Source organism: Zingiber officinale, chromosome 10A (assembly GCF_018446385.1).
Source record: "Zingiber officinale cultivar Zhangliang chromosome 10A, Zo_v1.1, whole genome shotgun sequence".
Lineage (NCBI taxonomy): Eukaryota > Viridiplantae > Streptophyta > Magnoliopsida > Zingiberales > Zingiberaceae > Zingiber > Zingiber officinale.
The window spans coordinates 2,379,139-2,395,082 of record NC_056004.1 but is presented as its reverse complement, the minus strand read 5'-3'; the positions used below and the strand labels follow the sequence as shown (position 1 = coordinate 2,395,082).

General features: G+C 40.6%; 4 protein-coding genes across 4 annotated transcripts; 1 reads left to right on the top strand and 3 right to left on the bottom strand.

Moving 5' to 3' along the window:
• The first annotated feature begins 246 nt into the window (after positions 1-246).
• LOC122028019 (CRIB domain-containing protein RIC9-like) lies at positions 247-1,730 on the top strand. The gene is made up of 4 exons (XM_042587035.1): positions 247-361; positions 1,167-1,264; positions 1,333-1,414; positions 1,501-1,730. Exons 1-4 carry the CDS (start codon positions 247-249, stop codon positions 1,728-1,730), a joined length of 525 nt encoding a protein of 174 aa, XP_042442969.1.
• A 640-nt stretch (positions 1,731-2,370) lies between these two features.
• On the bottom strand, positions 2,371-3,291 carry LOC122027638 (vascular-related unknown protein 1-like). The gene is made up of 3 exons (XM_042586633.1): positions 2,882-3,291; positions 2,720-2,794; positions 2,371-2,637 (listed from the first exon to the last, which is right to left on the bottom strand). Exons 1-3 carry the CDS (start codon positions 3,221-3,223, stop codon positions 2,503-2,505), a joined length of 552 nt encoding a protein of 183 aa, XP_042442567.1. The 5' UTR covers positions 3,224-3,291; the 3' UTR covers positions 2,371-2,502.
• Positions 3,292-5,021: 1,730 nt separating this feature from the next.
• LOC122026280 (probable serine/threonine-protein kinase PBL23) lies at positions 5,022-8,488 on the bottom strand. The gene is made up of 6 exons (XM_042584948.1): positions 8,413-8,488; positions 6,610-8,287; positions 6,359-6,537; positions 6,085-6,274; positions 5,601-5,992; positions 5,022-5,524 (listed from the first exon to the last, which is right to left on the bottom strand). The coding sequence occupies exons 2-6, from the start codon at positions 6,764-6,766 to the stop codon at positions 5,165-5,167; spliced, it is 1,278 nt and encodes a 425-aa protein (XP_042440882.1). The 5' UTR covers positions 6,767-8,287; positions 8,413-8,488; the 3' UTR covers positions 5,022-5,164.
• Positions 8,489-10,241: 1,753 nt separating this feature from the next.
• Positions 10,242-10,559, bottom strand: LOC122028016. Its single transcript, XM_042587033.1, has one exon. It carries the CDS (start codon positions 10,557-10,559, stop codon positions 10,242-10,244), a length of 318 nt encoding a protein of 105 aa, XP_042442967.1.
• Between the last annotated feature and the right edge of the window lie 5,385 nt (positions 10,560-15,944).

Below are 15,944 nucleotides of genomic sequence, written 5' to 3'. Positions count from 1 at the left end.
ACAGAAAAACTGTATATTGCAAAATATAACATAACAAATCACAGATTCAGCTTAGAGGAACAAAACTTCAAGTTCAATTAAAGTGGAGTATCAATCTGGTGCGGACACTGCTACAATAATTTAAATGAGAAACGATAACATAATTGCAGAATCTGTGATTTGAGACAGCTGCTGGTTGTACCTGCAAAGAAATTGGTTGCGTTGAGAGACGGAAACCCTAGATAGGCCGACAGCTGCTGGACGAGGATGGCTGCGGCAAGTGGGGCGTCGAAGTCTTCTCGACGCAAGGCCGAGAGCAGCAGCCGCGAGGGAGGATCAGTAGAGGGCGGCGGCCGAGAGCAGCACCCGCGAGGGAGGATCAGTAGAGGGCGGCGGCCGAGAGCAGCACCCGCGAGGGAGGATCAGTAGAGGGCGGCGGCTCGACGAGAAGGAAACCTCACAGAACTTGGCGCGTTAGGGCAAAACCCGCGACGCGAGGGAGAGAAGCTGAGGGCGACGGCGGCGGCGGCGAGAAGAAAGGCCACGGCGAGAAGAAAGGCGAGGGCAAAACCAACGACGCAGAGGGAGAGGAATTGAGCGCGGCGGCAGCGGGAAGAGAAGAAAGTCGAGGAGGAATGCGCGTTAGGGCTTAAGTGGAATAGTGGCAACGTTTTCGCGTTTTCTCAGCTCGTGACGCGGACTTTGCCACGAGGGCGGTCCGCACAGTTCCGCAAGTTTTGTTCCGCAGCGGAACAAAACTGTATATATATATATATATATATATATATATATAATAAAAAAAAAAATGGTGTGAGACGTGTACAAATCGTAATGACGTTAAAATAACAGTTTGCTTCTCGTCCTTGTGCCAATTTTGAAGCCATGTTGTTGCTGCAGTTATCCACCCACCTTCCTCTCTCTGCCCCCCAAAAGTTCTTTCCAAACCAGTGTAGAATTCTGTATAAAGATCTTTGAATATAAACTCTTCGCATTGCTCGCACAAGAAACACAATAATAGACCATCCCTAAAGAAGCACAATGCGAACCAGGGTGAGAGGGCTATTCAGAGGGTTCAAGCATATATCAAAGATCTTTGGTAAATACCTTCACTTCTTTGTTCTTTTTTTAAAAAAAAAAAGAAAAAAAACTTTTATGTTTTATTTTTTCTTCTTCTTCTTGTCCGGTAGTTGTTAAGGAAGATGAAATGGAGATCGGGCATCCAACAGATGTCAAACATGTCGCACATATTGGCTGGGATAGAGACTCTGTCCATTCTCCAAGTTGGGTATGAAAAATAGATATTCCAATCTGAGTTCTGAATGTGATCATGATCTTTGCCGTGATGAAATGCAGATGAAAAGGTTCGATTCCCCGTCGGATTTCTCTTCTCCCAGCAATGTTGGGCAATCTAGGAGATCATCTTTGGCTTCTCGAGGTACATTCTTCAATCATTCATCGTCAGCAGCTAGCAGAAGATTGCAATATGACTGAAAGTGTCGTACGTGTATTACGTTGTGCCAGGATTGGATCGACCGAGAAGCATTCAAACATCGTTTCGATCAACTAGTAGCTCTGAAACCGACGACAATTCTACGACTCCAAAGAAGATGAAGAGGAGAAGACACAGAGCTGCATCCTCCTCGTCTTCATTAACACATGCACATTCGAAAAGGTCTTCAAGACTGAAAGCTCCATATGTAGCTTCATTGGGAGATGATCATGAAGCACAAGACCAGCTTCGTGGAGTTTAAATGGTCATTGGATTCTGAATGCAAATATATTTGCGTGAAAGCTCATATCATACGTACAATTTCGACAGCAATTTCTTCAATAATTCCTTTTTCTGACAGCAATTTAGACGGTTGATGTGTGCTAACGCTTGTGTATCTATATTTGCTTTGGAGCCAGGCAGCCAGCATTAGGAGATCATTAATGTAAATGTAATGGATCTATATTTTTTAGGATTTTATTATAAATAATTATAAACTTTAATTGATTGAATAATTTGATAGATAATAAATGAGTCTCCTAATTTTATAATAAAATGAAAAATAGCCTTTATTATAAAAGTGTGGTAGTTGATTAATTTTTGCCCTGTTATTAAAATATAGACATATAAATCATAAATCATAAATCATAGTAATAGTTGACATTCAAATGGGATAAATTTGATTCTATTAGTAAGGGTAGTATCTGAATCCCACTTATTAGTTGCCATGTGTATACCAATTAATAATTGATATGATTTATTCAAATTTTAATATTTTTAAAAATAGTAAATTATACCCAAAACTATTATATCAAAAATATGATGTGATATTCATAAAATAAAATCCCTTAAGTCATTTATATATCAAATTCTATTTATCTGTAGGAAACAAGGTTAGCATATAATGATTAAAGGAGTAATATACATCAAATATCCATAGACAAGATTAATATGCATGCATCAAATATCCATAAATTCATAGGCACAATTAGAGAGTCCATAGGCTTGCTAACCATCCAAAGTGAAGGTTTATCCTACAGGTAGTCTACTAACATGGACAAAGGAATTAAACAAAGCCCTCTATTCTTCAGCAATGAATATTTTTCATTTGTCCCCTCAGTCAAATTGAACTCTTCTTCAGCTTCTTTCAGCCTCTCGTCATTCATGACCTAAAACACCAACTCATTTAAATCGAACTAGAAAAGACATCTAAATTACCTATTTAATTTGAAAATTGGAGGAGAAAAAAACCTGAGGTATGCCTTTGTGAAGAAGGCTCTGATAATCCTTCTTGGTTGGATTAGTAGTCAAGAAACTCTCAGTAATCTGTTTGAAGATTAAAAGAATATATATTTCTTACATAAAAATGATTATAATCCTAGTAAATAAATAGTCAAATTTAGGTTCTATAACCTTGGGGCTATTAACAGGTGAGCTAGCAGTGTCTTCCAAAGAATCATCATCCATTATTAATCTTTTCCTCCTCTTAGGAATCAGTTTTGTGTAGTCCTCTGGCACATCAACTTTAGCAGACGGTTGTTGCTGCCGTGCAAGAAAAGTGGATGGAGCAGCATCATAAATGGTGGAGAGGGTGACAACACTGGAGCAGTTGCACCCAGAAGCTTCTGCTGCAACTTGTGATTTCTCCTCTGATGCCATGAAGTCCTCCAAGTACATGGTCCAGCCGCTCTCCTCTGAGCCATCCATGGAGCAGGAGAAGGAGTTGCTCATAGATGAGTTGATTGATTCCTCCATATCTCGTATGGTGGAAGTTGAATGGCCTTGTGGAATTGATTTATATGTATCAAAAAGGAAGACAAGACAGAGATATTGAAAGAGTAAAAGCTGGGTAGCTTGAAAACAAAAAGTTGGATTGTGACGGGAAGAAGAGAAATCATGGATGGCTGGGCATCACCGCACTGTCAGAATCATTCTTTTTTCCTTATATTTAACACACAATCTATCATTATTGATTACTGCTGATTGATTCTCAACAGTTTTTACAGTTATTTCCAGGGCTTAGTTGGCTGCACGTCTTCTAAAATCTAGATAAACTTCTATAGAAAAAACCATCAACATCACACTTATAATTGGAATTCATTTATAAGATTTTCTCCATGATTTCCTTCTAGATCTGCTTTTTTTTTCCAAAAATAAAGAGAAGGTTCTTATAAATCATCAATAATGCACCTGCAGGCCTGCCCACAAACTACAAAACTTTTCCTAAAATAAAATTCTCTGTTCCACTTCTTTTCCGATTGACTTGATACCATAGAAATAAAGAATGCAGGTAGATAAAATTTGATAGTGAAACATCAACTGTTCTTGTTTTTTAGTTTCAGTTTCAGACCCTCATAATCTTAGCCTTGAATGATCAATGATCCTCCATGATACTGAAAGGTGCTATGGACATGGAGGTGGGTCTTCCCACATGGGGTCTGCAATTAGATTGCAACCAACAAATGCTCGTGAACCGGTTGACACAACTTGATGCCCTATGTACGCCCCTACAACGATGGATTCTGAGCCTACTACACAATTTATTCTGAAAAGGACCTCTATGCTTTTGGTGAGCGCGAACCCCACACTCCCATGTTCCTCTACCCATCAGCATTCATGCACTCAAGAAATTTTGCGCCGGTGTTTTACAAAATTCTTGTCTGATTCATGAAAAGTTTTATGATTTTTCATTGTGGGTGTTGAAGATTGAGGTGGCCCTAGCTAATAAAAGGGAAACTGTGCATGAGTGTAGTAACTATCGTTGATTATTGGAGAACAAAAAACCAGAGGATGCATTTATGGCGACCTAGAATCCGATAGCTTGTCACCATGATGGAACTTGTCGACAGCGTCGCTTCTTTTTTTTCCTTATCTGCGGAAGATTGGATCAGACCTCCTTACACAGTGAATTATCATAAACAATAGTATTTCCCATCTTGACATGGATAGTGAGGTGAGGTATTAGGAGGATGTGGTCTGCTTCACTTTCTAATGAAAAAAAGGAATCAATTGAATTTGGATTTTTAAATTTATCGCTGATTTAGATATTTTTTTTATTGGAATCTCAGTAGCTTTTAACTTGATAGGCGCTTAATCGGTTCATTGTTTTATCTTCAGTTTCTTTTTTACTTCATTAATTTTATCTTAGTTCTGGATCATACATGCCCAATGACTGGAATTTGATGATGTTATATACTCGAATTGCTTCTGCTTAGGTAAGCATGTTTGTCACGCTGAATAATAATTATCAGATTATTAGGATAAAAAAATATAGCACATCAAAACTTTGGTGTTATCCTTTATCATGCATGACGATAGATTCATAGAAGTTAGAAGATAAATTAATTTCCCTTTAATTTTATAGCAGTGGTGCAGATGTATGTGGACCTACATATTCTATAATTCTTAAAATACTATTCAATTCCAGTTTAGATTAGTTCTTACCTAACATTTACAATATTTATCATGGGTTGTATGCCATGAAGCCAATGTGTGTGCGGATAAACTAGCAAAATACAATTTAATCCAATTGTTATAATTGTTTTTTGGATGAAACTCCTCGAGAGCATAAGCCTTTTCTTTGCTCCATGATTCAAGTTCTAAGACTCAAAAGCCTAGCAATGCACTTGATATATGTAGCAAATCAATCAAAATGCAGAAAACAATTGTAGATGCAAAACATCCCATCCCATCTCACTATTCCACATCATTCAGCTCATCTTCCCTGCTCGAGAAGGAATAGCTTTCTTGGTGAATATGATCATCTAATTCTGACTCTTTCTCTTCAAGATGTCTAGTATCTTCCACTATCACAGAGCTGGCAATTGGTTCAGCTTCAGGTGTTGTTGGTTCTTCAGGGCCATTGGTCCTTGGATTAGCCAGGTACTCGAGAGCAATGACCACATCACTGATGAGAGGCCTTATGCTTGCCTCCTCTTGCAGGCACATTGCAGCCACAGCAAGAGCTTGATACAGGCCCTTTATGGGGTACTTCCCCTCCAGCCGAGGATCAGCCACTGCCACGAATTTCCTCTTGTCCTTGAACAGTGGCTCTGCCTGTGCACATGCCAATACAAAGGCCTGATCATCAAGTACTGAGATCAAGTTGAAACAACAGGACTAGTAGACGTACCCAATGGACCAAGTTCTGCTCACGCGTCGGTTTGGTCGTGTCGATAGCTCTCCTTCCAGTAATCAGCTCCAAGAATACAACTCCAAAACTGTACACATCCGACATCGTTGTTAACTGGCCTGTCAATGCATACTCCGGAGCACAATACCCATAGGTCCCCATCACTCTGGTGGACACATGAGTCTTGTCTCCGGTCGGACCAAGCTTAGCAAGGCCGAAGTCGGACAACTTTGGGTTGTAGTCGTCGTCGAGAAGGATGTTCGATGCCTTAAAATCTCTGTAAATCACTGGTGGGTTTGCAATCTCGTGCAAGTATTGCAGTCCTTTGGCTGCACCAGCTGCAATTTTCATCCTTGTGAGCCAGTCCAATGGCTTACTATCTGGTGCCAAATCTGGAAGTTTCATAAACCAAGAGAAAGATATGAAATAGGAGATTTCAAGGCATGGAATCTGAATTTGAAATGGGATATAATACAGCACAAACCTAGTAGATGATCCTCCAATGAACCTAACGGCATGCACTCATACACTAAGATCCTTTGTTCTCCATCAGCACAGTAGCCAAGCAACTTAACAAGGTTTGGATGGTGTAACAAGCTCAGCATGAAGACCTCAACCAGGAATTCCCTGTTGCCTTGGAATCCATTTCTGTCAAGTTGCTTCACTGCTACAATCTGAGATGGCAATTGTGAATTTGAGTCACTCAAAAGCTATGAATCTTGTGCAAAATTATGAAGAGGTTTTGAAGTTGGCGTTACTTCGTTGCTGCCTTTGAGTTGCCCTTTGTACACCCTCCCAAATCCACCTTCACCCAGTAGGTTTTCCGAGTCGAAGTTCTTCGTGGCAGCTGCCATTTCGCGAAATGTGAAGACACGGGCGGCGATCTTCTCACTGCCTATGCGTAGCATCTCGGCTGCAAGTTTTTGCCTCCCGTCATCTGTGATGATCAGAGAATATCTTCGCATAAATATATGTACATACTTGAAAATTAATGGAAATTAGGACTTGCCTGATTTGAATGACATCTTGTTAACCAGAGAAACCAGATTGTGCCCTTTTCTCAGCGCCTTCTTCTTCCTCCAAAATCTCTTTTTCCTCAACGTCGTCCTCTCCTCCATCGTTGGCTTCTTCATCTCATCCTTTGACAAGCACAAACAATCCGCCATTCTTTTGTTTCCTTCCTTTCGACCTCGACTAACTTAGCGACCTCACCAACCTTAAAGCTCTCGAGAAGCTGATCGATATCCCCACTCAGGAAAAAGAAAGAATAGGAGAAATGACCAAAAAATAAATACGATATCTTGGATATGATGGAGACATGGTTTTTGGAATGATGGTTGGGAGATGGATTGAGCTACGTTTTGCACCAAGAGATGAATTGAAAGGGAGAAATATAATTAAGTTGATGCAAATTTGAACTCTGATGGCATTATGCCAAACAATCTCAGCACTCCGTCCGTTAAAAGAATCAGAGTTTGTGTGTGTGTGTTTTATATTTATATCTGAGAGTGGTGCCCAACACATGCGATGCAAAGGCCAGAGCAGGAACTTCATGAGCAGCACTTCTAGATCATGCAAGGGTGTAAGATATTACATGAGATCGTCTTTGAATCGAAAAAAGTTCAACTAACTGAAATCCAAACAAGTTCAAGTACCTGATCGGTATTATAAAATGAGAGGTAATTGTCTCTTACTGGGGAAAACACTTGAATTAAAGTGGGACTTCTTTTTAGAAAAGGAAAAACAACTATGGTAGGAGGGACAATTGCGGTTGATGGATGAGGCACTGTCCCGATTCCGCGTTTGATGGATGAAGCGAGGACAATTGTGACTACTTGAGTCGCTTAACTTCTCGTTCCTTCTCGTGTTTCACTTCTTGGATGAATCGTCTTCTTGCTTGCGTCTTTGAACCAATTTGTCACATTGTTTCCAGCTACACTAAGGATGAGAAGTCAAGCGTCTTTGCACCGTGATCCTGCCCGAAAGCATGGCCGAGAAACGGCCGCTCCTAACCGAAAGACTCTTCATTGTCGTACGTGTCATAAGGAGCATCAACAATCGAGCAAGTGAAAGGACAGCCAGGATCTGGACCGTAATTTGCGGTCTAAGGATGAATCATTATATCCATTGTCACACCCACGATCGGGACCGATCGGGGTTGATATCGATATTGCTTTCAACTCAAAGTTTGAAGGCAATAAGTCTTAGTAGTATAGTAATTATCACATAAAATTAATTTTTATATACTTAATACAAAAGTATATTTTCACTACTTAACAAATTAAATTATATCCTCCTAACTAAATTAAGAAATTCGTAGCTGCAATATATTTCTAGTCCTCAGCTTGTTCTCTATCCTCGTTTTCATTCTCGACGCCCCTTTCATCTTTATTTGTAATGGGTTGTAAGGGGGTGAGTGATTTGGGAATCACTCAGCAAGTGGGGATACCACACAAATACTAAAATTCTTGAGAGACAATAGTAAAATAACAGAATTTAGACACAGATGTTCGCGTTGACACTTAAATTGGATCATGTTTCGCATGACTTAACTGATATTAGCCCTCTAGAATTATCTCTCCTAGAGGAGAGGTCGGAGATCAAAAATATCACAAAAGTCAAAAATCAGATGTCAGACATGTTCAGAATACGTATTCCTATCATTTAGTTCATGATCAACCTAGTACCTAAAATTACGAAAATAACAAAAATCAATAATCAGAAATGTTCAGAAGTAAAACAAATTAATTACAGGGAATAAAAGACCATTGCCTTAAAAAAATTACAGAATTTACGTAATAGGTCTACTTACCCTTTACTTTGAAGTTGCTATAGTGATGATCTCTTCTTCCTTGCACAACACGAATCTACCGAGGTTCCCGTCTTCTCTTACAATCCAACCTTCCCTCCGATAGTGTGAGGTTATTTATAATGGTGGGGGTGAAAATTTAGTCCTCCACTAACCCCACTACTTCCACCTTCCATTATTCCATCACTCCATTGTAGTGGTGGGGGTGAGGATTTCATTCTCTACTAATTTCATTATTTTCACCTTCCATTATTTGGTCGGTCTTTACATTGATGATGATGGATCTCATCTATTTAATAGGTGGGATCCATCCTTATCAAATTTGTATGGTTCAAACAGTAAATTACGGTCAAGAGGATATATGCTGATGAAAGGATGCCGGCGTAGATCCCTTTTGATAGATTTACTATTTATTTATCACATTTCCAAAAAATAGGACAGGACATAAAGATGCTAATAATATCAAATAATGTATTGGATGGTAGCTTTGTCAATTTACTAAGGGTTTACAGGGTGAAATCCTTTTGATTAAAAATATCTGTATGATTTTGATATAATGGGATGCCTTTTTTATTTTTACCTTATTTATTAATATCTAAATATTTAACTAGTTATTTAACGTTAATCAATATGAATCATGAAATATTTAAGAAGTAATAAATAAATATAAAGATTTTAATTAAAAGAGAAAAATCAGTTACAATATGATCGGATTGTATTCAGTTATAAATTTTGACTCGTTTGTTAAATGAGTTGGCTTCCAATTCAAATAAAATGGATCTTGAGTTAACAAAGATATATAAGATCGATTTATAACCCATCAATTTAAATTGTTCTATCAATGAACGGTTGACTAAGAATGTTAAAAAAAATTACTATGTCAACTAAAAAAATGTCTTATGCTTTAAGAAAGAATAGTAATGCAAAGGAAGGAATCCAAAGGTAACATGACAATTATTAATATATTATAATCAAGGAAAAAGTATAAACTGAAACTTTCCAGGAGAAGCAAGGAAAAAAAATCAGTTTGACGTTTATGAGAAGCTTCACGCGTCTAAAAAGCATCTATATAAAGCTATCAATTTAGATTATCGTACTAAAAGCAAACCGTTTGATGTGTGTAGATAGCCATACCGATATTTATCTCATGTGGCACAGGATAAGTTCAACTTGATGAAATTCAATTATAATTTCATTTTTTGGCTGGATTAAAAGATGGTAGCGTAGAATTGGAGATGCATTCATAGCTTTTGTAAATTACAGCTTAGAGCTACATATCCAAAACAGAGCAAAACTCTGAATAAAGAAATGAGATGAGTATAAGACGTACGGGATATATGCTACTTAAAATGCTCAATTGTACAACAAATCTTCCCAGTTCAATATCAATACCTGAAGTGGTATATGCATACTTCTGTTCAACAGGGCCTTTCGAGAATATATTCTTCATAATTATAGTTGCTTTTTTCAGAGACCTTTACCAAACGTATTAATCAGCATGAATTGGCTAAACGTACCAACAATTAAAGTTGCAAGGCACGTATTAATCAAGAAAAGAAAACAAAGAGCAATAAATTACTGGTAAAAATGTTCATATTGTGATGGATTGTGCATCCAATTGTGTTTCGGATGGTTTTGAGTTCCACTGCATAGTTTTTATGTGTTCAACTTAGTGATCAGTATTCCACTAAATTTAAAAAAAAAAATCTAAACACTAAAAAGTTTATATGTATCTTTGCACTATATTTCTTCCTGATTTATACATATTCACAAAACACTTGCTAAAATGGAGAAAACGATGAGCCACATATAATCACACAACAGATCTCATTCTACTCCGCTACTTCCGGTATGCTCTGTAGCTTCGGCCTCCAATGCCTCTCGACCTCGCCTAAGCCGGCGAGAACTTGCAGCAGCGGCAAGCCCTCCGCCTCCACCTGCTTCAGCAGCTCCTCCAGTTGCTTCTTGCTGATCTTGATCCTGATCTCCGTCGACTTCGCCGCGGCATTCACCTGCTCCTCAATGTCAACTGTCGCCGCTCCCTCTTGATGCTTTCTTGAGAGCTTGCGCGTCGCGAATCCCCAGTCGTCGTCGCCGTCGCCGTCGTCTACCCACGTCACCGGCTTCTGCAAACCGATGCAATTGCCCATCTCTCAATTCTTTTTCGTTTCGTGTTCTCCGGGGCTCGAACTGAATGGACAGCGTCTGAAGGGATAAGAACGACGGAAAGGCGGTGAATTTATAGGCGAAATAGCAGTGGGCGGAGAAGGTAAGAGAAGGTGGGGGGCGCCATCGGAAATGGTCAAACTGATCGGGAAATGGAAGGACCAAACAGAGGACTGGGTCGTCGAGCGCCAAGTCAGCGTCGACGGACGAATAGGCAGTCGGGGGCCCGCGGCGCGGAAACCGACCGACAAGGTGTGAACGGGCCGCGGGAAGGAATCTAGTGGTTGGATCGTTAAATGGCCCATGTGAACGGGAAATTTGAGCGGTATCTAAATTATTATTGTTACTAATAATGATCGATGAAGACTTCCTTCCTAATCACGCGCTCCGTATGTTGCGTCGTCGCTTTCCTGTTTGCTTTCGAAACGGAGTTGGATTTTTGTTGGTTCGATTAAGATCCAACGGGGCTGAGTTGGATGTCATCATGTTTTTATTTAATTTTCTATTTTTATTAGGTTGAAAAAAATCAATTAAATTTGCCGAATAACGTTTTTGCCATTGAACCGATTCTACCAGGATATTTAAATTGCGCATTTCATATTTAAAAAGAAAGAGGCATACTTTTTAATAATTTTAAAAAGTAATTGTTCTCTTTTAAATTTAATAAATAATTTCCTTTTCTCCCCACGCCATCTTTAATTTATCTGCCGAAATCAAGTTGACAGTAAGTCAATACGAAGAACAACACTCTACGGAAGAAAGTATTTTTTTTATCATTGATTTTGTCCGAGAGGAGATCGATATTAGAGATATGATGTTTCTACTGATTTCTTATGATCTGAACTTTACTCCCGCCTATAATATAAGTAGTGTCAGTGTCGAGTCAGGGAAAGAGTCTCCGGCGATGACCTTCCGACACTTAAGTCAGTCTCCAGTGAAGCAAGAAGTAACGAGACATGTAGCGCAACAGTAAAAATCGCATATAAAACATACGAGCACGAATCCTCTAGTCCGTAAATTACGGACCAGGGGATGATCCACTTTTTTAGAACTTTGATTTGGATGGACCCCACCTACTTAAAAGTGGGATTCATCCAAATCAAGAGTCCTCATGTAGTGTACCATCTCATGGTCCGCAATTTGCGGACCAGAGGATCCCTACTGGAAGCATACCTCCGCGGATGCTTAGACCCCCCTTTATATAGAGCCCCGAAAGCGCGCGTGTATGCTTCCCCCAGGCGAGCACGCATTACAAAGCTTCTCCTGAAAAGATATGTCAGTAAAATGTCCCTGACACAGTACCTTAACGGGCCGAGCATATCTCTGAAGTGATAATGAAAGCTCTTGTCGTATGATCTTCTATCTGACCATGCCGCCTGTTAGCGGCACTAGCTCCCAAAAGGATATCAAAAGATATCCTGCTGTGTTTGTTGCTTGGACAAGCGAAGTGGTTGCTCGGCCGGAATTCTGCTATTCTTGCGCTGTTTACTGTCACGCTGTGCGGGATATTCGTTCAACTGAAAGTTCACTGTCGCGTCGAGCGTACTAGCCACTCGGCTGAAAGTCCACTGTCCAAGTGTCGTCTGTTGTCGGGCCGAGCGGGATAGTCGCTCGACAGGAAGCCCACTGTCCATATGCTCTATTGCTAGGCCGAGTGGGATAGTCGCTCAACACGCAGTTCACTGTCGACGTGTTCATCTGATGTCGAGTCTGCTGTTAAGCAAAGCGAAGGAGCCGTTCGGCTCAGCTTCTGCACGTCCCTTGAGCGTCTGTTTGATTATTTCATATGTCGAAGACGATCAGTCGATGCTTGAGCCCCAGTCGGAGTATGCCTTGTCCGACCAACTAACACCATCCACCTATTGATCATCTTGACTTTGACCTCCACCGTGATAACAGGATGGGACCCTCATCATCACCGCATCACAGATATATCTAGTCTTACCCTCAATTAATTCCGAAGACTGACAATTACTTTTGTATGTTCATTGGGAAAATTTGAAAGTCTTATGGGTCATGGTGTCATGATAAGATATTTAAATTATCACTAATTTAAACTCTAGCTATGACCTATTTATATATAAGAATTTTTTTCTCTGGTGAAAGGCGTAATCAAAAAATACTACTAGACTTCTGCATTGGGAAAAATTTAGAAAGAAGCATGAACGATAGGTTTTTTATTTCCGTAAAAGTAAAATATAATAAAATTGGAATAATTTAGCACTGTAGCTGGGATTTTATTAATTATTGAATAATTAATTTCAGAGACGGATAGCCTTCCTCCTTATATCTATCCTTCTAAATTTAGAAGAGCAATAGATTTTTCGTCCCACTGTAAGAAAATGCAATATAGTACATTTGTAATTGGGATTTAAAATGCTTAGGTAAATTATTGAATAATTTGTCATTGTAGCTAGGAATTTTATAATGCAGTTATACAGGTACATCTGCGCACTGAGATTTGAAATGTTCGAGTAAATTACCGAATAATTTGTCACTACCAGAGAGGTCAATGGAAGAAAGTATTGGCTCCTTGTAGAGGATCATAAAACCGACCATATAACTCTTTCTTCGAAATGGTACGATAGTTAAAGTATAAAATATTATTATATGAAATTTTAGCGTCGAAATTTGACGCATTCAAATACTCTCTTATATCTTGACCATTTACACTAATGATTAATAGTCATCTATTATTTATCTCTTTTATATTGATTTAGGGATAGATTGAAATGAATATAGGATAAATAAATCATCTTTTTATCCGATAAAGCTGACCATATAGAATCATTGGGATTGAGAGGGTAGATTCTATCTTATAGTACCGTATGAAAGAAAGTATTGGATGTCTGTCAAATAGCTTAATAGGGGGCCGCACTGAATCTGTCGTGATAAGTAAGTTGTCGGATCTAGGTCAAGTTCAGAAATGAAAAATGTTTTTCTTATATCATGCTAAATAAGAGGAAAATTATAAGTTTTGATATTTATTCTAAAGAACGCCATGATTTTATATATTGTCGACAGGTTTTTATATAATGTTTTACCTTGAACAAATATCACGCTGTGATGATGTTTAATGGTGAAGGTGTCAAGATGGTGATACGGAGAATATGGGAGGGTCTTTTAGTGGGGTCCAAGAGGTGGCTCGGATCGATGACTCCTTTTCTATCGGTCGTATCGATCGGATGATTTTCTATGAGTTCAATTTTGGACTTGGACTAGACTCACTCCGACTCTGCTCCCCCTCTCTTAATTACTCTATCGATCGGATAATTCTCTATAAGTTTTATTTTAGGCTCGGACAGGACTCACTTAGGGCTTTGCTCCCCCTCTCCCGGTCGGCCCTACCAATCAAACGGCTTTCTATGAGTCTCATTCCTGGTTCGAACTGGGCTCGCTCGGGACTGTGCTCCCCCTCTCTCAATTGGCTCTGCCGATTAGACAGGTCTCCATGAGTCTCATTCATGATTTGAGACTCGCTTGGGGCTCTACTCCCCCTCTCCCGATCGACCCTACCGATCGGACAACTCTCTATGAGCTTCATTCATTTCCGGTTCGGATCAGACTCGATTGGGCTCTACTCCCCCTCTCCCGATCGACCCTATCGATCTAACGGCTCTCTATGAGCAACATTCCTGACTCAGACCCAACTCGCTTGGGGCTCTACTCCTCCTCTCCTGATCGGCTTTGCCAATCGACGACTCTATGAGCCTCATTCCCAGCTTGGACGGAACTCACTTGAGACTCTACTCCCTCTCTCCCGATCGACCCTACCAATCGAATGACTCTCTATGAGCCTCATTCCCGGCTCAGATCGGACTTGCTCGGGGCTCTACTCTCTCTCTCTTGATCGGCTTTGCCGGTTGGACAACTCTCTAAGAGCCTCATTCTCGGCTAGGACCGGGCTCGGTCGGGGCTCTGCTCCCCCTCTCCAAATTGCTCTGCCGGTCAGACAACTCTCTATGAGCTCCATTTCTGGTTCGGACCGGACTCGCTCGAGGCTCCGTTCCCCCTCTCCAAGTCAGTCAAATGGCTCTCTATAAGCCTCATTCCCAATTCAGATCGGACTCACTCGGACTGTGCTCCCCCTCTCTCATCAGCCCTGCCGATCGGACGACTTTCTATGAGCCCCATTCTCGGTTCGAACGGACTTGCTCGGGGGCTATGCTCCCCCTCTCCCGATCGATGGACGACTTTCTATGAGCCTCATTCCCGGCTTGGATCGGACTTGATTGGGGTTCTGCTCCCCCTCTCCCGATCGGCCTTATCGATGGGACGACTCTCTATGAGCCTCATTCCCTACTCGGACTGAACTCGTTCAGGGCTCTACTCCCCCTCTCCTGATCGACTTTACTGATCAGATGACTCCCTGTGAGCCTCATTCCCTGTTCGGATGGGACTCGCACGGGGCTCTACTCCCCCTCTCCCGATCGGCCCTACCAATCAGATGGCTCTCTATGAGCCTCATTCCTGGCTCAAGCCGGACTCGCTCGGGGCTCTGCTCTCTCTCTCTCTCCCGATTGACTTTGTCGATTGGACAACTCTATGTGAGTCTCATTCTCAGTTAGGACTTGACTCGCTTGAGGCTCTACTCCCCCTCTCCCGATCAGCCTTGTCGATCGGACGACTCTCTATGAGCCCCATTCCTAACTTGGACCGAACTTACTCGGGGCTTTGCTCACTCTCTCATGATTGGCCATGCTGATCAAATGACTCTCTATGAGCCTCATTCTCAGATTGGACCGGACTCACTTGTAGCTCTGCTCCCCCTCTCTCGATCAGCCCAATCGATCGGACAGGTTATAAAGGGATCAACATGGGCTTGTTAAATCCCCCATGAAATTCTATCCCCTTTGGGGGTTGTTGCTACAACCCATTTAGGTTACATATATAAATAGACTCTATGAGAAGCACATCTTTTACCTAACGCCCCAACAGCTCAAATAACCCTTAGTCCTAAAACCTATTTTTCGCCATTAATACAATACGTGGGTTTGTTAGAGTGAGAAAATCATATCAATATGCATATATGCAATATATGACACATACTCTCCCCACGCCTATGATGTGACTGCTACATACTGTATAACATGGTGATAGGACAAAATGACTTATAGCAAGATAATGCCTTATTAAATGCGGAGGTTTTGAGAGACATTATAAAAGGGGTCCTTAGCTGGTGTAGGTACGCGCAAATATCTACATACTTGTCTTTATTTGTTTGTTTTTGCCTCACTACTGTTTCTTACTTGATCGTCAGAGTAGTTGTGTCAATGACCCTTCCCTGATTTGCTTACTAATGATATTTTTCTCTTTTTTATCGATTGTCCGTAGATCATGGAGGTTCCATAGGCAAATGTTTCATAGAG

Bases quoted from the DNA above. Each gene is read 5' to 3' on its own strand.
- LOC122028019 (XM_042587035.1), top strand. From the start codon at position 247: ATGGCTGCGGCAAGTGGGGCGTCGAAGTCTTCTCGACGCAAGGCCGAG. The intron at 1,265-1,332 runs GTATGAAAAATA...GATGAAATGCAG, and splicing joins CTGTCCATTCTCCAAGTTGG to ATGAAAAGGTTCGATTCCCC. The intron at 1,415-1,500 runs GTACATTCTTCA...ACGTTGTGCCAG, and splicing joins ATCATCTTTGGCTTCTCGAG to GATTGGATCGACCGAGAAGC.
- LOC122027638 (XM_042586633.1), bottom strand. From the start codon at position 3,223: ATGGAGGAATCAATCAACTCATCTATGAGCAACTCCTTCTCCTGCTCC. The intron at 2,795-2,881 runs GTTATAGAACCT...ATCTTCAAACAG, and splicing joins CACCTGTTAATAGCCCCAAG to ATTACTGAGAGTTTCTTGAC. The intron at 2,638-2,719 runs GTTTTTTTCTCC...TTGGTGTTTTAG, and splicing joins TTCACAAAGGCATACCTCAG to GTCATGAATGACGAGAGGCT.
- LOC122026280 (XM_042584948.1), bottom strand. From the start codon at position 6,766: ATGGCGGATTGTTTGTGCTTGTCAAAGGATGAGATGAAGAAGCCAACG. The intron at 5,993-6,084 runs GTTTGTGCTGTA...TGAAACTTCCAG, and splicing joins ATTGGAGGATCATCTACTAG to ATTTGGCACCAGATAGTAAG. The intron at 5,525-5,600 runs GTACGTCTACTA...GCATGTGCACAG, and splicing joins AGCAGAACTTGGTCCATTGG to GCAGAGCCACTGTTCAAGGA.
- LOC122028016 (XM_042587033.1), bottom strand. From the start codon at position 10,559: ATGGGCAATTGCATCGGTTTGCAGAAGCCGGTGACGTGGGTAGACGAC.